Source organism: Bombina bombina, chromosome 11 (assembly GCF_027579735.1).
Source record: "Bombina bombina isolate aBomBom1 chromosome 11, aBomBom1.pri, whole genome shotgun sequence".
NCBI classification, from domain to species: domain Eukaryota; kingdom Metazoa; phylum Chordata; class Amphibia; order Anura; family Bombinatoridae; genus Bombina; species Bombina bombina.
In genome coordinates this window covers 9,089,358-9,115,407 of record NC_069509.1, presented here as the reverse complement: position 1 = coordinate 9,115,407, position 26,050 = coordinate 9,089,358, and the positions used below count along the sequence as shown (strand labels likewise).

Genomic DNA, 26,050 nt, shown 5'->3' with positions numbered 1-26,050 from the left:
ACTTAGCTCTGACTGTCTCACAGCTTCACACTGACTGTCTCACAGCTTTACAATGTCTGTCTCACAGCTTCACACCTAGCTCTGACTGTTTCACAGCTTCACACTTAGCACTGACTGTCTCACAGCTGCACACTTAGCTCTAACTGTCTCACAGCTGCACACTTAGCTCTGACTGTCTCACAGCTTACACCTAGCTGACTGTCTCACAGCTTCACACCTAGCTCTGACTGTCTCACAGCTTCGCACTTAGCTCTGACTGTCTCACAGCTTCACACTGACTGTCTCACAGCTTTACAATGTCTGTCTCACAGCTTCACACCTAGCTCTGACTGTCTCACAGCTTCACACTTAGCTCTGACTGTCTCACAGCTTCACACTGACTGTCTCACAGCTTTACAATGACTGTCTCACAGCTGCACACTTAGCTCTGACTGTCTCACAGCTGCACACTTAGCTCTAACTGTCTCACAGCTGCACACTTAGCTCTAACTGTCTCACAGCTTCACACTTAGCTCTGACTGTCTCACAGCTTCACACTTAGCTCTGACTGTCTCACAGCTTCACACTTAGCTCTGACTGTCTCACAGCTTCACACTTAGCTCTGACTGTCTCACAGCTTCACACTTAGCTCTGACTGTCTCACAGCTTCACACCTAGCTCTGACTGTCTCACAGCTTCAAACTTAGCTCTGACTGTCACAGCTTCACACTGAGCTCTGACTGTCTCACAGCTTCACACTTAGCTCTGACTGTCTCACAGCTTCACACCTAGCTCTGACTGTCTCACAGCTTCAAACTTAGCTCTGACTGTCTCACAGCTTCACACGTAGCTCTGGCTGTCTCACAGCTTCACACGTAGCTCTGACTGTCTCACAGCTTCACACGTAGCTCTGACTGTCTCACAGCTTCACGCATAGCTCTGGCTGTCTCACAGCTTCACACGTAGCTCTGGCTGTCTCACAGCTTCACACCTAGCTCTGGCTGTCTCACAGCTTCACACCTAGCTCTGGCTGTCTCACAGCTTCACACTTAGCTCTGGCTGTCTCACAGCTTCACACCTGAGCTCTGACTGTCTCACAGCTGCACACTTAGCTCTGACTGTCTCACAGCTTCACACCTAGCTCTGACTGTCTCACAGCTTCACACCTAGCTTTGACTGTCTCACAGCTTCACAACGTAGCTCTGGCTGTCTCACAGCTTCACACTTAGCTCTGCTGTCCTCACATGCTTCACACTGAGCTCTGACTGTCCTCACAGCTGCACTTACTTAGCTCTGACTGTCTACACAGCTTCACACCTAGCTCTGACTGTCTCACAGCTTCACACCATAGCTATGACTGTCTCACCAGCTTCACAACTAGCTCTGACTGTCTCACAGCTTCACACTTAGCTCTGACTGTCTCACAGCTTCACACTTAGCTCTGACTGTCTCACAGCTTCACACTTAGCTCTGCTGTCTCACAGCTTCACACTTAGCTCTGACTGTCTCACAGCTTCACACGTAGCTCTGGCTTATCTCACAGCTTCACACTTACTCTGACTTGTCTCACAGCTTCACACCTAGCTCTTGACTGTCTCACATCAGGGTGACAGAACGTACCAGCCTTCGATGGCTTCCCAACTCCTCCTAGGACAAGAGAGAAAATAAATAAATACTACAGAATAATCACACATGCCACATAGGGAGACTCAAGCACAGAGCGCTCTCTGTGATCCTTAACTATTATTCACTTATATTCCAGCAAACTCTTAACTGTGAAGCCCACTCTGCTCAGCAATCTCAGACCCACTCACAGCTTCACACTGACTGTCTCACAGCTTCACACTGAGCTATGACTGTCTCACAGCTTCACACTGAGCTATGACTGCCTCACAGCTTCACACTGAGCTCTGACTGCCCCACAGCTTCACACTGACTGCCTCACAGCTTCACACTGACTGCCTCACAGCTTCACACTTAGCTCTGACTGTCTCACAGCTTCACACTTAGCTCTGACTATCTCACAGCTTTACACTGACTGTCTCACAGCTTCACACCTAGCTCTGACTGTCTCACAGCTTCACACTTAGCTTTGACTGTCTCACAGCTTCACACTGACTGTCTCACAGCTTTACAATGTCTGTCTCACAGCTTCACACCTAGCTCTGACTGTCTCACAGCTTCACACTTAGCTCTGACTGTCTCACAGCTTCACACTGACTGTCTCACAGCGTTACAATGACTGTCTCACAGCTGCACACTTAGCTCTGACTGTCTCACAGCTGCACACTTAGCTCTAACTGTCTCACAGCTGCACACTTAGCTCTAACTGTCTCACAGCTGCACACTTAGCTCTGACTGTCTCACAGCTGCACACTTAGCTCTAACTGTCTCACAGCTGCACACTTAGCTCTGACTGTCTCACAGCTTTACACTGACTGTCTCACAGCTTCACACCTAGCTCTGACTGTCTCACAGCTTCACACTTAGCTCTGACTGTCTCACAGCTTCACACTGACTGTCTCACAGCTTTACAATGTCTGTCTCACAGCTTCACACCTAGCTCTGACTGTTTCACAGCTTCACACTTAGCACTGACTGTCTCACAGCTGCACACTTAGCTCTAACTGTCTCACAGCTGCACACTTAGCTCTGACTGTCTCACAGCTTTACACTGACTGTCTCACAGCTTCACACCTAGCTCTGACTGTCTCACAGCTTCGCACTTAGCTCTGACTGTCTCACAGCTTCACACTGACTGTCTCACAGCTTTACAATGTCTGTCTCACAGCTTCACACCTAGCTCTGACTGTCTCACAGCTTCACACTTAGCTCTGACTGTCTCACAGCTTCACACTGACTGTCTCACAGCTTTACAATGACTGTCTCACAGCTGCACACTTAGCTCTGACTGTCTCACAGCTGCACACTTAGCTCTAACTGTCTCACAGCTGCACACTTAGCTCTAACTGTCTCACAGCTTCACACTTAGCTCTGACTGTCTCACAGCTTCACACTTAGCTCTGACTGTCTCACAGCTTCACACTTAGCTCTGACTGTCTCACAGCTTCACACTTAGCTCTGACTGTCTCACAGCTTCACACTTAGCTCTGACTGTCTCACAGCTTCACACCTAGCTCTGACTGTCTCACAGCTTCAAACTTAGCTCTGACTGTCACAGCTTCACACTGAGCTCTGACTGTCTCACAGCTTCACACTTAGCTCTGACTGTCTCACAGCTTCACACCTAGCTCTGACTGTCTCACAGCTTCAAACTTAGCTCTGACTGTCTCACAGCTTCACACGTAGCTCTGGCTGTCTCACAGCTTCACACGTAGCTCTGACTGTCTCACAGCTTCACACGTAGCTCTGACTGTCTCACATCTTCACGCGTAGCTCTGGCTGTCTCACAGCTTCACACGTAGCTCTGGCTGTCTCACAGCTTCACACCTAGCTCTGGCTGTCTCACAGCTTCACACCTAGCTCTGACTGTCTCACAGCTTCACACGTAGCTCTGGCTGTCTCACAGCTTCACACCTAGCTCTGACTGTCTCACAGCTGCACACTTAGCTCTGACTGTCTCACAGCTTCACACCTAGCTCTGACTGTCTCACAGCTTCACACCTAGCTTTGACTGTCTCACAGCTTCACACGTAGCTCTGGCTGTCTCACAGCTTCACACTTAGCTCTGACTGTCTCACAGCTTCAAACTTAGCTCTGACTGTCACAGCTTCACACCTAGCTCTGGCTGTCTCACAGCTTCACACGTAGCTCTGACTGTCTCACAGCTTCACACTTAGCTCTGACTGTCTCACAGCTTCACACCTAGCTCTGGCTGTCTCACAGCTTCACACTGAGCTCTGACTGTCTCACAGCTTCACACTTAGCCCTGACTATCTCACAGCTGCACACTTAGCTCTGACTGTCTCACAGCTGCACACTTAGCTCTGACTGTCTCACAGCTGCACACTTAGCTCTGACTGTCTCACAGCTTCACAACTAGCTCTGACTGTCTCACAGCTTCACACCTAGCTCTGAATGTCTCACAGCTTCACATCTACATTGTATTCATTACAGGGAAGGAAAAACATTCAGATGTGAAGAAAAAAATACAGTAGAGACAGATGTAGAAGAACAGAAATAAAAGACAGACACCTAGATTATGATTATTTTTAGAAACTGACATCTTTATGTATTGGAAACATAGTAAGAATAAGATAGCACAGAAAGGAGGGGGAGAGGAATTAGAGAGGAGTGGCGGCTTGCAGGGTCAAGAGGCAGGTAATGCATCACACACCAGCTTTCTGAGATTTGGGGTCATATGGGAGGCTGTCAGCAGCCAGAGGTTGTGATCTGTATGGCAGCTGTCCTAGGGCTCCTGTAGGGAAAGGAGACAATAAGGGCAAGTCACTTATACACCAGGTCCTATAGCCACCAACAGAATGGGGCAAGTGGTCACCATAGCTTACATGCAGCAGTGACATCTAGTGGTAACTGAATGCACTGCATAACTATTACCTTGCTGAAGAATCCCACTTGGGTAATTTTCTGCTCCATTTCCATAGCCTACAAAAAAAAGATGAATACAGTGATCAATGTAAATCCATTCAATCTCTGCTCGGGCTCACTAGGTTCTGACACTTATCAGAACCATTTTGTTTTTGGGCCAGTAGTAGGAACAGCTGTTATGGTCATTTATACATCCCCCAGCTGGAGTGCACAGTACGGCTACTGTAGTTATGTTTTTGTAACAGACCTTTTCACAAATAAAATCTTTTGTCACAGAAGAGGCAGAGTGACAATCTGATCTGCAAATGTTTCAAGGTTTGTTCAGCCTGTGGTATTTGGAGTTATTTCTATATTTTGTGCCATATTGACACCGTTATTTCAATAGTAAAGTGTAAGAAGGAGATAACAGCAGAATAAAAGACACATGGGACAATGACAACACAATCTCACTCATCTGGAGGGAGCTAATAGAACATCAGGGTGACAGAACGTACCAGCCTTCGATGGCTTCCCAACTCCTCCTAGGACAAGAGAGAAAATAAATAAATACTACAGAATAATCACACATGCCACATAGGGAGACTCAAGCACAGAGCGCTCTCTGTGATCCTTAACTATTATTCACTTATATTCCAGCAAACTCTTAACTGTAAAGCCCACTCTGCTCAGCAATCTCAGACCCACTCACAGCTTCACACTGACTGTCTCACAGCTTCACACTTAGCTCTGACTATCTCACAGCTTCACACTGACTGTCTCACAGCTTCACACTTAGCTCTGACTGTCTCACAGCTTCACACTGAGCTATGACTGTCTCACAGCTTCACACTGAGCTATGACTGTCTCACAGCTTCATACTGAGCTATGACTGTCTCGCAGCTTCACACTGAGCTATGACTGTCTCACAGCTTCACACTGAGCTATGACTGCCTCACAGCTTCATACTGAGCTCTGACTGCCTCACAGCTTCACACTGAATCTCTCACAGCTTCACACTTAGCTCTGACTGTCTCACAGCTTCACACTGACTGCCTCACAGCTTCACACTTAGCTCTGACTGTCTCACAGCTTCACACTTAGCTCTGACTATCTCACAGCTTCACACTTAGCTCTGACTGTCTCACAGCTTCACACTTAGCTATGACTGTCTCACAGCTTCACACTTAGCTCTGACTGTCTCACAGCTTCACACTTAGCTATGACTGCCTCACAGCTTCACACTGAGCTCTGACTGTCTCACAGCTTCACACTGACTGTCTCACAGCTTCACACTTAGCTCTGACTGTCTCACAGCTTCACACTTAGCTATGACTGTCTCACAGCTTCACACTTAGCTCTGACTGTCTCACAGCTTCACACTTAGCTATGACTGCCTCACAGCTTCACACTGAGCTCTGACTGCCTCACAGCTTCACACTGACTGTCTCACAGCTTCACACTTAGCTCTGACTATCTCACAGCTTTACACTGACTGTCTCACAGCTTCACACTTAGCTATGACTGCCTCACAGCTTCACACTGAGCTCTGACTGTCTCACAGCTGCACACTTAGCTGTGACTGCCTCACAGCTTCACACTGACTGTCTCACAGCTTCACACTTAGCTCTGACTATCTCACAGCTTTACACTGACTGTCTCACAGCTTCACACTTAGCTATGACTGCCTCACAGCTTCACACTGAGCTCTGACTGTCTCACAGCTGCACACTTAGCTGTGACTGCCTCACAGCTTCACACTGACTGTCTCACAGCTTCACACTTAGCTCTGACTATCTCACAGCTTTACACTGACTGTCTCACAGCTTCACACTTAGCTATGACTGCCTCACAGCTTCACACTGAGCTCTGACTGTCTCACAGCTGCACACTTAGCTGTGACTGCCTCACAGCTTCACACTGACTGCCTCACAGCTTCACACTGACTGTCTCACAGCTTCACACTTAGCTCTGACTATCTCACAGCTTCACACGTATCCCTGACTATCTCCCAGCTTCACACTTATCTCTGACTGTATCACAGCTTCACACTGACTGTCTCACAGCTTTACACTGAGCTCTGACTGTCTCACAGCTGCACACTTAGCTCTGACTGTCTCCCAGCTTCACACTTAGCTCTGACTGTCTCACAGCTTCACACTTAGCTCTGACTGTCTCACAGCTTCACTCTTAGCTCTGACTGTCTCACAGCTTCACTCTTAGCTCTGACTGTCTCACAGCTTCACACTTAGCTATGACTGCCTCACAGCTTCACACTGAGCTCTGACTGTCTCACAGCTGCACACTTAGCTGTGACTGCCTCACAGCTTCACACTGACTGTCTCACAGCTTCACACTTAGCTCTGACTGTCTCACAGCTTCACACCTAGCTCTGACTGTCTCACAGCTTCACACCTAGCTCTGGCTGTCTCACAGCTTCACACTGACTGTCTCACAGCTTTACACTTAGCTCTGACTGTCTCACAGCTTCACACCTAGCTCTGACTGTCTCAAAGCTTCACACTTAGCTCTGTCTCACAGCTTCACACTTAGCTCGGACTGTCTCACAGCTTCACACTGACTGTCTCACAGCTTCACACCTAGCTCTGACTGTCTCAAAGCTTCACACTTAGCTCTGACTGTCTCACAGCTTCATACTTAGCTCTGACTGTCTCACAGCTTCACACTGAACTGTGACTGTCTCACAGCGTCACACTGACTGTCTCACAGCTGCAAACTGACTGTCTCACAGCTTCACACTTAGCTCTGACTGTCTCACAGCTTCACACCTAGCTCTGACTGTCTCACAGCTTCACACCTAGCTCTGGCTGTCTCACAGCTTCACACTGACTGTCTCACAGCTTTACACTTAGCTCTGACTGTCTCACAGCTTCACACCTAGCTCTGACTGTCTCAAAGCTTCACACTTAGCTCTGTCTCACAGCTTCACACTTAGCTCGGACTGTCTCACAGCTTCACACTGACTGTCTCACAGCTTCACACCTAGCTCTGACTGTCTCAAAGCTTCACACTTAGCTCTGACTGTCTCACAGCTTCATACTTAGCTCTGACTGTCTCACAGCTTCACACTGAACTGTGACTGTCTCACAGCGTCACACTGACTGTCTCACAGCTGCACACTGACTGTCTCACAGCTTCACACTTAGCTCTGACTGTCTCACAGCTTTATACTTAGCTCTGACTGTCTTACAGCTTCACACTTAGCTCTGACTGTCTCACAGCTTCACACTTAGCTCTGACTGTCTCACAGCTTCACACTGAGCTCTGACTGTCTCACAGCTTCACACTGAGCTCTGACTGTCTCACAGCTTCGCACTGAGCTCTGACTGTCTCACAGCTTCACACTTACCCCTGACTGTCTCACAGCTTCACACTGAGCTCTGACTGTCTCACAGCTTCACACTGAGCTCTGACTGTCTCACAGTGTCACACTGACTGTCTCACAGCTTCACACTGAGCTCTGACTTTCTCACAGCTTCACACTTAGCTCTGACTAACTCACAGCTTCACAATGACTGTCTCACAGCTTCACTCTTAGCTCTGACTATCTCACAGCTTCACACTGACTGTCTCACAGCATCACACTGACTGCCTCACAGCTTCACTCTTAGCTCTGACTGTGTCACAGCTTCACACTGAGCTCTGACTGTCTCACAGCTTCACATTGACTGTCTCACAGCCTCACACTGAGCTCTGACTTTCTCACAGCTTCACACTTATTTCTGACTGTCTCACAGCTTCACAATGACTGTCTCACAGCTTCACTCTTAGCTCTGACTATCTTAACGCTTCACACTGACTGCCTCACAGCTTCACTCTTAGCTCTGACTGTGTCACAGCTTCACACTGAGCTCTGACTGTCTCACAGCTGCACACTTAGCTCTGACTGTCTCACAGCTTCACACTTAGCTCTGACTGTCTCACAGCTTCACACTGAGCTCTGACTGTCTCACAGCTTCACACTTAGTTCTGACTGTCTCACAGCTTCACAATGACTGTCTCACAGCTTCACTCTTAGCTCTGACTATCTCACCGCTTCACACTGACTGTCTCACAGCTTCACTCTTAGCTCTGACTGTGTCACAGCTTCACACTGAGCTCTGACTGTCTCACAGCTTTACACTGACTGTCTCACAGCTTCACACTGAGCTCTGACTGTCTCACAGCTGCACACTTAGCTCGGACTGTCTCACAGCTGCACACTTAGCTCTGACTGTCTCACAGCTTCACACTTAGCTCTGACTGTCTCACAGCTTCACACTGAGCTCTGACTGTCTCACAGCTGCACACGTAGCTCTGACTGTCTCACAGCTTCACACTTAGCTCTGACTGTCTCACAGCTTCACACCTAGCTCTGACTGTCTCACAGCTTCAAACTTAGCTCTGACTGTCTCACAGCTTCACACGTAGCTCTGACTGTCTCACAGCTTCACACTTAGCTCTGACTGTCTCACAGCTTCACACTGAGCTCTGACTGTCTCACAGCTTCACACTGAGCTCTGACTGTCTCACAGCTTCACACTGAGCTCTGACTGTCTCACAGCTTCACACTTAGCCCTGACTGTCTCACAGCATCACACTGAGCTCTGACTGTCTCACAGCTTCACACTGAGCTCTGACTGTCTCACAGTGTCACACTGACTGTCTCACAGCTTCACACTGAGCTCTGACTTTCTCACAGCTTCACACTTAGCTCTGACTAACTCACAGCTTCACAATGACTGTCTCACAGCTTCACTCTTAGCTCTGACTATCTCACAGCTTCACACTGACTGTCTCACAGCATCACACTGACTGCCTCACAGCTTCACTCTTAGCTCTGACTGTGTCACAGCTTCACACTGAGCTCTGACTGTCTCACAGCTTCACATTGACTGTCTCACAGCCTCACACTGAGCTCTGACTTTCTCACAGCTTCACACTTATTTCTGACTGTCTCACAGCTTCACAATGACTGTCGCACAGCTTCACTCTTAGCTCTGACTATCTTAACGCTTCACACTGACTGTCTCACAGCTTCACTCTTAGCTCTGACTGTGTCACAGCTTCACACTGAGCTCTGACTGTCTCACAGCTGCACACTTAGCTCTGACTGTCTCACAGCTTCACACTTAGCTCTGACTGTCTCACAGCTTCACACTGAGCTCTGACTGTCTCACAGCTTCACACTTAGTTCTGACTGTCTCACAGCTTCACAATGACTGTCTCACAGCTTCACACTTAGCTCTGACTATCTCACCGCTTCACACTGACTGTCTCACAGCTTCATTCTTAGCTCTGACTGTGTCACAGCTTCACACTGAGCTCTGACTGTCTCACAGCTTTACACTGACTGTCTCACAGCTTCACACTGAGCTCTGACTGTCTCACAGCTGCACACTTAGCTCTGACTGTCTCACAGCTGCACACTTAGCTCTGACTGTCTCACAGCTGCACACTTAGCTCTGACTGTCTCACAGCTTCACACTTAGCTCTGACTGTCTCACAGCTTCACACTGAGCTCTGACTGTCTCGCAGCTGCACACGTAGCTCTGACTATCTCCCAGCTTCACACTTAGTCAGTGTGAAGCTGTGATACAGTCAAAGCTAAGTGTGAAGCTGGGAGACAGTCAGAGCTCAGTGTGAAGCTGTGAGACAGTCAGAGCTAAGTGTGAAGCTGTGAGACAGTCAGAGCTAAGTGTGCAGCTGTGAGACAGTCAGAGCTCAGTGTGAAGCTGTGAGACAGTCAGTGTAAAGCTGTGAGATAGTCAGAGCTAAGAGTGAAGCTGTGAGATAGTCACAGCTAAGAGTGAAGCTGTGAGACAGTCAGAGCTCAGTGTGAAGCTGTGAGACAGTCAGTGTGAAGCTGTGATACAGTCAGAGCTGTCTCACAGCTTCACACTGAGCTCTGACTGTCTCACAGCTTCACAATGACTGTCTCACAGCTTCACTCTTAGCTGTGACTATCTCACAGCTTCACACTGACTGTCTCACAGCTTCACTCTTAGCTCTGACTGTGTCCCAGCTTCACACTGACTGTCTCACAGCTTCACACTGATTGTCTCACAGCTGCACACTGACTGTCTCACAGCTGCACACTGACTGTCTCACAGCTGCACACTGACTGTCTCACAGCTGCACACTTAGCTCTGACTGTCTCACAGCTTCACACTTATCTCTGACTGTATAACAGCTTTACACTGACTGTCTCACAGCTTCACACTGAGCTCTGACTGTCTCACAGCTTCACACTTAGCTCTGACTGTCTCACAGCTTCACTCTTAGCTCTGACTATCTCACAGCTTTACACTGACTGTCTCACAGCTTCACACTGAGCTCTGACTGTCTCACAGCTTCACACTGACTGTCTCACAGCTTCACACTGACTGTCTCACAGCTTCACACTGACTGTCTCACAGCTTCACACTTAGCTCTGACTGTCTCACAGCTTCACAATGACTGTCTCACAGCTTCACTCTTAGCTGTGACTATCTCACAGCTTCACACTGTCTCACAGCTTCACACTGAGCTCTGACTGTCTCACAGCTTCACACTGAGCTCTGACTGTCTCACAGCTTCACAATGACTGTCTCACAGCTTCACACTGACTGTCTCACAGCTTCACACTTAGCTCTGACTGTCTCACAGCTTCACAATGACTGTCTCACAGCTTCACTCTTAGCTGTGACTATCTCACAGCTTCACACTGTCTCACAGCTTCACACTGAGCTCTGACTGTCTCACAGCTTCACACTGAGCTCTGACTGTCTCACAGCTTCACAATGACTGTCTCACAGCTTCACATTGACTGTCTCACAGCCTCACACTGAGCTCTGACTTTCTCACAGCTTCACACTTATTTCTGACTGTCTCACAGCTTCACAATGACTGTCTCACAGCTTCACTCTTAGCTCTGACTATCTTAACGCTTCACACTGACTGTCTCACAGCTTCACTCTTAGCTCTGACTGTGTCACAGCTTCACACTGAGCTCTGACTGTCTCACAGCTGCACACTTAGCTCTGAATGTCTCACAGCTTCACACTTAGCTCTGACTGTCTCACAGCTTCACACTGAGCTCTGACTGTCTCACAGCTTCACACTTAGTTCTGACTGTCTCACAGCTTCACAATGACTGTCTCACAGCTTCACACTTAGCTCTGACTATCTCACCGCTTCACACTGACTGTCCCACAGCTTCACTCTTAACTCTGACTATGTCACAGCTTCACACTGAGCTCTGACTGTCTCACAGCTTTACACTGACTGTCTCACAGCTTCACACTGAGCTCTGACTGTCTCACAGCTGCACACTTAGCTCTGACTGTCTCACAGCTTCACACTTAGCTCTGACTGTCTCACAGCTTCACACTGAGCTCTGACTGTCTCACAGCTGCACACGTAGCTCTGACTGTCTCACAGCTTCACACTTAGCTCTGACTGTCTCACAGCTTCACACCTAGCTCTGACTGTCTCACAGCTTCAAACTTAGCTCTGACTGTCTCACAGCTTCACACGTAGCTCTGACTGTCTCACAGCTTCACACTTAGCTCTGACTGTCTCACAGCTTCACACTGAGCTCTGACTGTCTCACAGCTTCACACTGAGCTCTGACTGTCTCACAGCTTCACACTGAGCTCTGACTGTCTCACAGCTTCACACTTAGCCCTGACTGTCTCACAGCATCACACTGAGCTCTGACTGTCTCACAGCTTCACACTGAGCTCTGACTGTCTCACAGTGTCACACTGACTGTCTCACAGCTTCACACTGAGCTCTGACTTTCTCACAGCTTCACACTTAGCTCTGACTAACTCACAGCTTCACAATGACTGTCTCACAGCTTCACTCTTAGCTCTGACTATCTCACAGCTTCACACTGACTGTCTCACAGCATCACACTGACTGCCTCACAGCTTCACTCTTAGCTCTGACTGTGTCACAGCTTCACACTGAGCTCTGACTGTCTCACAGCTTCACATTGACTGTCTCACAGCCTCACACTGAGCTCTGACTTTCTCACAGCTTCACACTTATTTCTGACTGTCTCACAGCTTCACAATGACTGTCGCACAGCTTCACTCTTAGCTCTGACTATCTTAACGCTTCACACTGACTGTCTCACAGCTTCACTCTTAGCTCTGACTGTGTCACAGCTTCACACTGAGCTCTGACTGTCTCACAGCTGCACACTTAGCTCTGAATGTCTCACAGCTTCACACTTAGCTCTGACTGTCTCACAGCTTCACACTGAGCTCTGACTGTCTCACAGCTTCACACTTAGTTCTGACTGTCTCACAGCTTCACAATGACTGTCTCACAGCTTCACACTTAGCTCTGACTATCTCACCGCTTCACACTGACTGTCTCACAGCTTCATTCTTAGCTCTGACTGTGTCACAGCTTCACACTGAGCTCTGACTGTCTCACAGCTTTACACTGACTGTCTCACAGCTTCACACTGAGCTCTGACTGTCTCACAGCTGCACACTTAGCTCTGACTGTCTCACAGCTGCACACTTAGCTCTGACTGTCTCACAGCTGCACACTTAGCTCTGACTGTCTCACAGCTTCACACTTAGCTCTGACTGTCTCACAGCTTCACACTGAGCTCTGACTGTCTCGCAGCTGCACACGTAGCTCTGACTATCTCCCAGCTTCACACTTAGTCAGTGTGAAGCTGTGATACAGTCAAAGCTAAGTGTGAAGCTGGGAGACAGTCAGAGCTCAGTGTGAAGCTGTGAGACAGTCAGAGCTAAGTGTGAAGCTGTGAGACAGTCAGAGCTAAGTGTGCAGCTGTGAGACAGTCAGAGCTCAGTGTGAAGCTGTGAGACAGTCAGTGTAAAGCTGTGAGATAGTCAGAGCTAAGAGTGAAGCTGTGAGATAGTCACAGCTAAGAGTGAAGCTGTGAGACAGTCAGAGCTCAGTGTGAAGCTGTGAGACAGTCAGTGTGAAGCTGTGATACAGTCAGAGCTGTCTCACAGCTTCACACTGAGCTCTGACTGTCTCACAGCTTCACAATGACTGTCTCACAGCTTCACTCTTAGCTGTGACTATCTCACAGCTTCACACTGACTGTCTCACAGCTTCACTCTTAGCTCTGACTGTGTCCCAGCTTCACACTGACTGTCTCACAGCTTCACACTGATTGTCTCACAGCTGCACACTGACTGTCTCACAGCTGCACACTGACTGTCTCACAGCTGCACACTGACTGTCTCACAGCTGCACACTTAGCTCTGACTGTCTCACAGCTTCACACTTATCTCTGACTGTATAACAGCTTTACACTGACTGTCTCACAGCTTCACACTGAGCTCTGACTGTCTCACAGCTTCACACTTAGCTCTGACTGTCTCACAGCTTCACTCTTAGCTCTGACTATCTCACAGCTTTACACTGACTGTCTCACAGCTTCACACTGAGCTCTGACTGTCTCACAGCTTCACACTGACTGTCTCACAGCTTCACACTGACTGTCTCACAGCTTCACACTGACTGTCTCACAGCTTCACACTTAGCTCTGACTGTCTCACAGCTTCACAATGACTGTCTCACAGCTTCACTCTTAGCTGTGACTATCTCACAGCTTCACACTGTCTCACAGCTTCACACTGAGCTCTGACTGTCTCACAGCTTCACACTGAGCTCTGACTGTCTCACAGCTTCACAATGACTGTCTCACAGCTTCACACTGACTGTCTCACAGCTTCACACTTAGCTCTGACTGTCTCACAGCTTCACAATGACTGTCTCACAGCTTCACTCTTAGCTGTGACTATCTCACAGCTTCACACTGTCTCACAGCTTCACACTGAGCTCTGACTGTCTCACAGCTTCACACTGAGCTCTGACTGTCTCACAGCTTCACAATGACTGTCTCACAGCTTCACATTGACTGTCTCACAGCCTCACACTGAGCTCTGACTTTCTCACAGCTTCACACTTATTTCTGACTGTCTCACAGCTTCACAATGACTGTCTCACAGCTTCACTCTTAGCTCTGACTATCTTAACGCTTCACACTGACTGTCTCACAGCTTCACTCTTAGCTCTGACTGTGTCACAGCTTCACACTGAGCTCTGACTGTCTCACAGCTGCACACTTAGCTCTGAATGTCTCACAGCTTCACACTTAGCTCTGACTGTCTCACAGCTTCACACTGAGCTCTGACTGTCTCACAGCTTCACACTTAGTTCTGACTGTCTCACAGCTTCACAATGACTGTCTCACAGCTTCACACTTAGCTCTGACTATCTCACCGCTTCACACTGACTGTCCCACAGCTTCACTCTTAACTCTGACTATGTCACAGCTTCACACTGAGCTCTGACTGTCTCACAGCTTTACACTGACTGTCTCACAGCTTCACACTGAGCTCTGACTGTCTCACAGCTGCACACTTAGCTCTGACTGTCTCACAGCTGCACACTTAGCTCTGACTGTCTCACAGCTGCACACTTAGCTCTGACTGTCTCACAGCTTCACACTTAGCTCTGACTGTCTCACAGCTTCACACTGAGATCTGACTGTCTCGCAGCTGCACACGTAGCTCTGACTATCTCCCAGCTTCACACTTAGTCAGTGTGAAGCTGTGATACAGTCAAAGCTAAGTGTGAAGCTGGGAGACAGTCAGAGCTCAGTGTGAAGCTGTGAGACAGTCAGAGCTAAGTGTGAAGCTGTGAGACAGTCAGAGCTAAGTGTGCAGCTGTGAGACAGTCAGAGCTCAGTGTGAAGCTGTGAGACAGTCAGTGTAAAGCTGTGAGATAGTCAGAGCTAAGAGTGAAGCTGTGAGATAGTCACAGCTAAGAGTGAAGCTGTGAGACAGTCAGAGCTCAGTGTGAAGCTGTGAGACAGTCAGTGTGAAGCTGTGAGACAGTCAGAGCTGTCTCACAGCTTCACACTGAGCTCTGACTGTCTCACAGCTTCACACTTAGCTCTGACTGTCTCACAGCTTCACAATGACTGTCTCACAGCTTCACTCTTAGCTGTGACTATCTCACAGCTTCACACTGACTGTCTCACAGCTTCACTCTTATCTCTGACTGTGTCACAGCTTCACACTGACTGTCTCACAGCTTCACACTGATTGTCTCACAGCTGCACACTGACTGTCTCACAGCTGCACACTGACTGTCTCACAGCTGCACACTGACTGTCTCACAGCTGCACACTTAGCTCTGACTGTCTCACAGCTTCACACTTATCTCTGACTGTATAACAGCTTTACACTGACTGTCTCACAGCTTCACACTGAGCTCTGACTGTCTCACAGCTTCACACTTAGCTCTGACTGTCTCACAGCTTCACACTTAGCTCTGACTGTCTCACAGCTTCACACTGAGCTCTGACTGTCTCGCAGCTGCACACGTAGCTCTGACTATCTCCCAGCTTCACACTTAGTCAGTGTGAAGCTGTGATACAGTCAAAGCTAAGTGTGAAGCTGGGAGACAGTCAGAGCTCAGTGTGAAGCTGTGAGACAGTCAGAGCTAAGTGTGAAGCTGTGAGACAGTCAGAGCTAAGTGTGCAGCTGTGAGACAGTCAGAGCTCAGTGTGAAGCTGTGAGACAGTCAGTGTAAAGCTGTGAGATAGTCAGAGATAAGAGTGAAGCTGTGAGACAGTCAGAGCTCAGTGTGAAGCTGTGAGACAGTCAGTGTGAAGCTGTGATACAGTCAGAGCTGTCTCACAGCTTCACACTGAGCTCTGACTGTCTCACAGCTTCACACTTAGCTCTGACTGTCTCACAGCTTCACAATGACTGTCTCACAGCTTCACTCTTAGCTGTGACTATCTCACAGCTTCACACTGACTGTCTCACAGCTTCACACTGATTGTCTCACAGCTGCACACTGACTGTCTCACAGCTGCACACTGACTGTCTCACAGCTGCACACTGACTGTCTCACAGCTGCACACTGACTGTCTCACAGCTGCACACTTAGCTCTGACTGTCTCACAGCTTCACACTTATCTCTGACTGTATAACAGCTTTACACTGACTGTCTCACAGCTTCACACTGAGCTCTGACTGTCTCACAGCTTCACACTTAGCTCTGACTGTCTCACAGCTTCACTCTTAGCTCTGACTATCTCACAGCTTTACACTGACTGTCTCACAGCTTCACACTGAGCTCTGACTGTCTCACAGCTTCACACTGACTGTCTCACAGCTTCACACTGACTGTCTCACAGCTTCACACTGACTGTCTCACAGCTTCACACTTAGCTCTGACTGTCTCACAGCTTCACAATGACTGTCTCACAGCTTCACTCTTAGCTGTGACTATCTCACAGCTTCACACTGTCTCACAGCTTCACACTGAGCTCTGACTGTCTCACAGCTTCACACTGAGCTCTGACTGTCTCACAGCTTCACAATGACTGTCTCACAGCTTCACATTGACTGTCTCACAGCCTCACACTGAGCTCTGACTTTCTCACAGCTTCACACTTATTTCTGACTGTCTCACAGCTTCACAATGACTGTCTCACAGCTTCACTCTTAGCTCTGACTATCTTAACTCTTAGCTCTGACTATCTCACAGCTTCACACTGACTGTCTCACAGCTTCACACTGATTGTCTCACAGCTGCACACTGACTGTCTCACAGCTGCACACTGACTGTCTCACAGCTGCACACTGACTGTCTCACAGCTGCACACTGACTGTCTCACAGCTGCACACTTAGCTTTGACTGTCTCACAGCTTCACACTTAGCCCTGACTGTCTCACAGCTTCACACTGAGCTCTGACTGTCTCACAGCTTCACACTGAGCTCTGACTGTCTCACAGCTTCACACTGAGCTCTGACTATCTCCCAGCTTCACACTTATCTCTGACTGTATCACAGCTTCACACTGACTGTCTCACAGCTTCACACTGAGCTCTGACTGTCTCACAGCTTCACACTTAGCTCTGACTGTCTCACAGCTTCACTCTTAGCTCTGACTATCTCACAGCTTTACACTGACTGTCTCACAGCTTCACACTGAGCTCTGACTGTCTCACAGCTTCACACTGACTGTCTCACAGCTTCACACTGACTGTCTCACAGCTTCACACTGACTGTCTCACAGCTTCACACCGACTGTCTCACAGCTTCACACTGAGCTCTGACTGTCTCCCAGCTTCACACTTATCTCTGACTGTATTACAGCTTCACACTGAGCTCTGACTGTCTCACAGCTTCACAATAACTGTCTCACAGCTTCACTCTGAGCTCTGACTGTCTCACAGCTTCACACTGACTGTCTCACAGCTTCACACTGACTGTCTCACAGCTTCACACTGAGCTCTGACTGTCTCACAGCTTCACACTGACTGTCTCACAGCTTCACACTGACTGTCTCACTGCTTCACACTGACTGTCTCACAGCTTCACACTGACTGTCTCACAGCTGCACACTGACTGTCTCACAGCTGCACACTTAGCTCTGACTGTCTCACAGCTTCACACTTAGCTCTGACTGTCTCACAGCTTCACACTTAGCTCTGACTGTCTCACAGCTGCACACTTAGCTCTGACTGTCTCACAGCTGCACACTTAGCTCTGACTGTCTCACAGCTTCACACTTAGCTCTGACTGTCTCACAGCTTCACACTTAGCTCTGACTGTTTCACAGCTTCACACTTAGTTCTGACTGTCTCACAGCTTCACACTTAGTTCTGATTGTCTCACAGCTTCACACTGAGCTCTGACTGTCTCACAGCTTCACACTGAGCTCTGGCTGTCTCACAGTGTCACACTGACTGTCTCACAGCTTCACACTGAGCTCTGACTTTCTCACAGCTTCACACTTAGCTCTGACTGTCTCACAGCTTCACAATGACTGTCTCACAGCTTCACTCTTAGCTCTGACTATCTCACAGCTTCACACTGACTGTCTCACAGCTTCACACTGAGCTCTGACTGTCTCACAGCATCACACTGACTGCCTCACAGCTTCACTCTTAGCTCTGACTGTGTCACAGCTTCACACTGAGCTCTGACTGTCTCACAGCTTCACACTGACTGTCTCACAGCCACACACTGAGCTCTGAATTTCTCACAGCTTCACACTTAGTTCTGACTGTCTCACAGCTTCACAATGACTGTCTCACAGCTTCACTCCTAGAGCTCAGTGTGAAGCTGTGAGACAGTCAGTGTAAAGCTGTGAGATAGTCAGAGCTAAGAGTGAAGCTGTGAGACAGTCATTGTGAAGCTGTGAGACAGTCAGAGCTCAGTGTGAAGCTGTGAGACAGTCAGAGCTAAGTGTGAAGCTGTGAGATAGTCAGAGCTCAGTGTGAAGCTGTGAGACAGCTCTGACTGTATCACAGCTTCACACTGACTGTTTCACAGCTTCACACTGAGCTCTGACTCTCTCACAGCTTCACAATGACTGTCTCACAGCTTCACTCTTAGCTCTGACTATCTCACAGCTTTACACTGACTAAGTGTGAAGCTGGGAGATAGTCAGAGCTAAGTGAGCAGCTGTGAGACAGTCATTGTGAAGCTGTGAGACAGTCAGAGCTCAGTGTGAAGCTGTGAGACAGTCAGTGTGAAGCTGTGATACAGTCAGAGCTGTCTCACAGCTTCACACTGAGCTCTGACTATCTCACAGCTTCACACTTAGCTCTGACTGTCTCACAGCTTCACACTGAGCTCTGACTGTCTCACAGCTTCACAATGACTGTCTCACAGCTTCACTCTTAGCCGTGACTATCTCACAGCTTGACACTGAGCTCTGACTATCTCACAGCTTGACACTGAGCTCTGACTGACTCACAGCTTCACACTGACTGTCTCAGAGCTCAGTGTGAAGCTGTGACTGTCTCACAGCTTCACACTTAGCTCTGACTGTCTCACAGCTTCACACTAACTGTCTCACAGCTTCACACTGAGCTCTGACTGTCTCACAGCTTCACACTGAGCTCTGACTGTCTCACAGCTTCACAATGACTGTCTCACAGCTTCACTCTTAGCTCTGACTATCTCACAGCTTCACACTGACTGTCTCACAGCTGCACACTGAGTGTCTCACAACTGCACACTTAGCTCTGACTGTCTCACAGCTTCACACTTATCCCTGACTATCTCCCAGCTTCACACTTATCTCTGACTGTATCACAGCTTCACACTGACTGTCTCACAGCTTTACACTGAGCTCTGACTGTCTCACAGCTGCGCACTTAGCTCTGACTGTCTCCCAGCTTCACACTTAGCTCTGACTGTATCACAGCTTCACACTGACTGTCTCACAGCTTCACACTTAGCTCTGACTGTCTCACAGCTTCACTCTTAGCTCTGACTATCTCACAGCTTTACCCTGACTGTCTCACAGCTTCGCACTGAGCTCTGACTGTCTCACAGCTTCACACTAAGCTCTGACTGTCTCACAGCTTCACACTGACTGTCTCACAGCTTCACACTGAGAGTCTCACAGCTTCACACTTAGCTCTGACTGTCTCACAGCTTCACACCGACTGTCTCACAGCTTCACACTGAGCTCTGACTGTCTCACAGCTTCACACTGAGCTCTGACTGTCTCACAGCTTCACACTTAGCTCTGACTGTCTCACAGCTTCACAATAACTGTCTCACAGCTTCACTCTTAGCTCTGACTATCTCACAGCTTCACACTGAGCTCTGACTGTATCACAGCTTCACACTTAGCTCTGACTGTCTCACAGCTTCACACTTAGCTCTGACTGTCTCACAGCTTCACACTTAGCTCTGACTGTCTCACAGCTTCACACTTAGCTCTGACTGTATCACAGCTTCACACTGAGCTCTGGCTGTCTCACAGATTCACACTTAGCTCTGACTGTATCACAGCTTCACACTTAGCTCTGACTGTATCACAGCTTCACACTTAGCCCTGACTATCTCACAGCTGCACACTTAGCTCTGACTGTCTCACATCTGCACACTTAGCTCTGACTGTCTCACAGCTTCACACTTAGCTCTGACTGTCTCACAGCTTCACACTTAGCTCTGACTGTCTCACAGCTTCACACTTAGCTCTGACTGTCTCAAAGCTTCACACTTAGCTCTGACTGTCTCACAGATTCACACTTAGCTCGGACTGTCTCACAGCTTCACACTGACTGTTTCACAGCTTCACACCTAGCTCTGACTGTCTCACAGCTTCACACTTATCTCGGACTGTCTCACAGCTGCACACTTAGCTCTGACTGTCTCACAGCTTTACAATGACTTTCTCACAGCTTCACACCTAGCTCTGACTGCCTCACAGCTTCACACTGAGCTCTGACTGTCTCACAGCTTCACACTTAGCCCTGACTATCTCACAGCTGCACACTTAGCTCTGACTGTCTCACAGCTGCACACTTAGCTCTGACTGTCTCACAGCTGCACACTTAGCTCTGACTGTCTCACAGCTTCACACTTAGCTCTGACTGTCTCACAGCTGCACACTTATCTCTGACTGTCTCACAGCTTCACACTTAGCTCTGACTGTCTCACAGCTTCACACTTAGCTCTGACTGTCTCACAGCTTCACACTTAGCTCTGACTGTCTCACAGCTTCACACTTAGCTCTGACTGTCTCACAGCTTCACACTTAGCTCTGACTGTCTCAAAGCTTCACACTTAGCTCTGACTGTCTCACAGATTCACACTTAGCTCGGACTGTCCCACAGCTTCACACTGACTGTTTCACAGCTTCACACCTAGCTCTGACTGTCTCACAGCTTCACACTTATCTCGGACTGTCTCACAGCTGCACACTTAGCTCTGACTGTCTCACAGCTTTACAATGACTTTCTCACAGCTTCACACCTAGCTCTGACTGCCTCACAGCTTCACACTGAGCTCTGACTGTCTCACAGCTTCACACTTAGCTCTGACTGTCTCACAGCTGCACACTTAGCTCTGGCTCTCTCACAGCTTCACACTGAGCTCTGACTGTCTCACAGCTTCACACTTAGCTATGACTGTCTCACCGCTTCACACTGACTGCCTCACAGCTTCACTCTTAGCTCTGACTGTGTCACAGCTTCACACTGAGCTCTGACTGTCTCACAGCTTCACACTGACTGTCTCACAGCTTCACACTGAGCTCTGACTGTCTCACAGCTTCACACCTAGCTTTGACTGTCTCACAGCTTCATATCTACATTGTATTCATTACATGGAAGGAAAAACATTCAGATGTGATGAAACAAAATACAGTAGAGACAGATGTAGAAGAACAGAAATAAAAGACAGACACCTAGATTATGAGTTTTGCGTTACAGTTTTAACGCTGAAAAAATTGCCATTTCAGCGTAAAAACCGTAACGCAGTCTTTAGGAGTCTTGTCAGTATAACTATACCGCAAGCGTTTTAGCCTGTAACGCAACGTCAGTCCTGCAGTCAAAAAAATACGTTTTTGGGTGGGATTTCCATAGAGCCGGTATTACAGGTTGTGCGGTGAGGCTAAAATGCTTGCGTTCCAGCCTATACCGACACGATCCGTTCCACTATCTGAGAGCAGTAGTTATGGGTTTTGCGCAACAAAACTGTTACACAAAACTCATAACTAAAATGTTACAAAGTACACTAACTCTCATAAACTACTTATTGACCCCTATTCCGCCACCCTCCCGCATCGTAAACGCTAAATTAATGTTATTAACCCCTAATCTGCCGCTCCCGACATCGCCACCACTAATAAAAGTTATTAACCCTTATTCCGCCGCTACCCGACATTGTCACCACTATAATAAAGCTATTAACCCCTATTCCGCCGCTCCCCGACATCGCCGACACTAAATAAAGTTATTAACCCCTAAACCTCTGGCCTCTCACATCACAGCCACTAAATAAAGCTATTAACCCATAAACCTAACAACCCCCTAACTTTAAATTACAATATCCCTATCTTAAAATAAATAAAAACGTACCTGTGAAATTTAAAAAAAAAAACTAATTTTAAACTATAAATTAACCTAACTATTATACTAAAAGTAAAATAACTATCAATTAAATAAACTAAATTACACATTAAAAAGAAAACTAACACTACTAAAAATAATTAATTCTAAAATTACAAAAAAATACTAAATTACAAAAAATAACAAACACTAAATTACAAAAAATAACAAACACTACATTACGAAAAATAACAAACAAAATTATCCAAAATAAAAACAATTACATCTAATCTTATAGCCCTATAAAAAGAAAAAAGTCCACCCATAATAAAAAAAAACCCTAGCCTACAATAAACTACCAATAGCCCTTAAAAGGGCCTTTTGTAGGGCATTGCCCTAAAGAAATCAGCTCTTTTCCCTGTAAAAAAAATACAAAGACCCCCCAACAGTAAAACCCACCACCCAACCAACCCCCCAAAATAAAAAACCTAACTCTAACAAAAACCTAAGCTACCCATTGCCCTGAAAAGGGCATATGTATGGGCATTGCCCTTAAATGGGCATTTAGCTCTTTTGCATTGCCCTTAAAAGGGCATTTAGCTCTTTTTAAAAAGCCCAAACCCTAATCTAAAAAACAAAACCCACCCAAAAAAAGTAAAATAAAAAACCTAACACTAACCCCCTGACAATCCACTAACAGTTTTTGAAGTCCGAACATCCAGGCAGCGAGAAGTCTTCATCCAGGCAGCGAGGTCTTCATCCATCCAGGCGGCGTCTTCTATATTCATCCAGGAGGCATCTTCTATCTACATCCCGCCGGCGTCTTCTATCTTCATCCCGGTGGCGCGGAGCGGGTCCATCCTTTAAGACATCAGGCGCGGCGCGCCCTCTTCATACAATTTTCAGGAGATCAGGTTGCTTGCCCAACCCTCTTTGCAGGGGCTGAGAAGCCCCTTATCTTTTACGACCATCAATAAACTCTAAGTCTTTGCCTGAAATTATAGAACACATAATTTCTGCTAGATACATCCATTTTCATATAGACAGAAAGGCAATCTCTTATTTACATTGTGAGAATCAATTTAATACCAAATATGACATGGTTGTCATATTTACCTTCATCTAATGTCATAACACTGAATCTTCAATGCAAGGGAGCCTTTTCAAAATTGCGTCCCTTGCATTCCTATAGGCTGATTTGATTTTTGAAATTCAAATCAGCCAATAGAGTTTCAGTAGCTCTCATCCTATTGGCTGATTTAAACAGCCAATAGGATTTCAGTAGCTCTCATCCTATTGGCTGATTTGAATTTCCAAAATCAATTCAGCCAATAGGAATGCAAGGGACGCAATTTTGAAAAGGCTCCCTTGCATTGAAGATTCAGTGTACGGCGGCGACCGTATGAAGAGAACGCTCCACGCTGGATGTCTTGAAGGATGGACCTGTTCCTCGCCACCAGGATGAAGATAAAAGATGCCGCCGGGATCAAGATAGAAGATGCCGCCTGGATGAAGATAGAAGATGTCGCCTGTATGGATGAAGACCTCGCCGCCTGGATGAAGACCTCGCCGCCTGGATAAAGACTTCTCGCTGCCTGGATGTCCGGACTTCAAAAACTGTAAGTGGATCGTCAGGGGTTAGTGTTAGTTTTTTTTTAAACTTTTATTTTATTTTATTTTTTAGTTTAGGGTTTGGGCTTTCTTAAAAGAGCTAAATACCCTTTTAAGGGCAATGCAAAATAGCTAAATGCCCTTTTAAGGGTAATGCCCATACAAATACCCTTTTCAGGGCAATGGGTAGCTTAGGTTTTTGTTAGAGTTAGGTTTTTTATTTTGGGGGGTTGGTTTGGTGGTGGGTTTTACTGTTGGGGGGGTCTTTGTATTTTTTTTACAGGGAAAAGAGCTGATTTCTTTAGGGCAATGCACTACAAAAGGTCCTTTAAAGGGGGGTCTCACGAATACTCCATGATTGAGATGCTAAGGGGTTAACTTCATGTAGCTTTGTGCTAAAAAACATTTAGTTTTCAAGAGGAAATGTGTCCTCTGTTTATGTTTGTCTTCCCTTTGAATTGCCAGGACCCTCATAAATACTTTGAAGCATACACAGGAGAGACCTTTATGGCTCAAACTGTCAGCAGAGGGCATGATACAAAACAGTGCCTCTTCACAGAAACTGATAAGGTCAATAAAGGGACATGGGTATAAGGTAGATATGTGTTTAAAACATGTTATAACATTAGATGAAGGTAAATATGACAACCATGTCATATTTGGTATCAAATTGATTCTCACAATGTAAATAAGAGATTGCCTTTCTGTCTATATGAAAATGTATGTATCTAGCAGAAATTATGATGTGTTCTATAATTTCAGGCAAAGACTTAGAGTTTATTGATGGTCATAAAAGATAAGGGGCTTCTCAGCTCCTGCAAAGAGGGTTGGGCGAGCAACCTGATCTGAAAATTGTATAAAGTTTTGTGTTTTAACATGTAAAATTGTCATTCTTACCAGGGAAGTTGTGACAAACGGAGTAAGGACCCATTGCTTCATGCCATCTCCCTGGCACAAGATTCCAAAGACTAGTACACTATAAGGTTTCTATTTTCTTCTTTTTATTTTGAAAAACTGTTTGCTAATGTGTAATTTTATTTGTAACAACTTTTTATTAATAATGCATTGTGCATAATAATTTTTGGCATAGTAAATAATTCATTTATTAAGCTTTGTCCTTTGACTAATATTTAAACCACGTTACTGAAAGATACTGGAGTATTAGAACTGTATATTTTAGGTTATTTTCTGCTAAATTGTATTCTGAGAGTTAAAGGGACATAATACTCATATGCTAAATCACTTGAAACTGATGCAGTATAGCTGTAAAAAGCTGACAGGAAAATATCACCTGAGCATCTCTATGTAAAAAGGAAGATATTTTACCTCACAATCTCCTCAGCTCAGCAGAGTAAGTTCTGTGTAAAAAGTTATACTCAGCTGCTGCCCAGCTGCAGATAAAAATAAAAAAAAATGAAGAAATTAACAGCAGCCAATCAGCATCAGCAGTGCTGAGGTCATGAACTCTTACTGTGATCTCATGAGATTTGACTTAACTCTCATGAGATTTCATAGTAAGCTTCCTTTACCTGATTGGTGAAATAATATGAGAGTTCACAAGGCTCATCCTTTCAGATGTCCCAGGACAGACACACTAATATGCTGCTTAGAAATCCTTTACAATGGGAGGTGGCTACTGAGGAACTTTTGAGATAAAATATCTTTCTTTTTTACATAGAGATGTTCAGGAGATATTTTCTAGTCAGCTTTTTACAGCTATACTGCATCACTTTCAAGTGTTTAAACATTTGGGTATTATGGCCCTTTAATGTGTAAGTCTGGGTTTTTCCTTAGGATTTTCCCTTTAATAAATCATAAGTGGTGGCAGCTTGGAGCTATATGGTTTTTAGTTTAGTGTGGGTGGCATTAAAGGGGAGTTTGGGGAATTTCTTTTACGTCTAGTACAGACTAGAGTGTTGTTAACCCTTGCACCCATTGAACTAAGTCATAAGCTTGCCTGACATGGCTAGATTGTGACATAGTAGTGACAGTAGAAGGGGTCTGATAACCCTTTCTGTGCCAAACAAGTGACTGGCGCAGGGTTGGTTAACCTTGGTCGTCACAGGGGGGCTTTTTATTGGGCTATTAGATTAGGTGTAATTGTTTTTATTTTGTTT

At 46.8% G+C, this 26,050-nt stretch overlaps 1 protein-coding gene across 1 annotated transcript in view; it reads right to left on the bottom strand.

The window, feature by feature from the left end:
* The window catches only part of LOC128642047 (hornerin-like), a 172,197-nt gene that overhangs the window by 38,640 nt on the left and 107,507 nt on the right, over window positions 1–26,050 (bottom strand). Inside the window, exons 26-29 of the mRNA XM_053694696.1 lie at window positions 4,983–5,009; window positions 4,498–4,545; window positions 4,277–4,357; window positions 1,600–1,626 (exon numbers count right to left, since the gene is read on the bottom strand). Coding sequence (XP_053550671.1) covers window positions 1,600–1,626; window positions 4,277–4,357; window positions 4,498–4,545; window positions 4,983–5,009 — 183 coding nt within the window. The remainder of the gene's footprint in view (window positions 1–1,599; window positions 1,627–4,276; window positions 4,358–4,497; window positions 4,546–4,982; window positions 5,010–26,050) is intronic.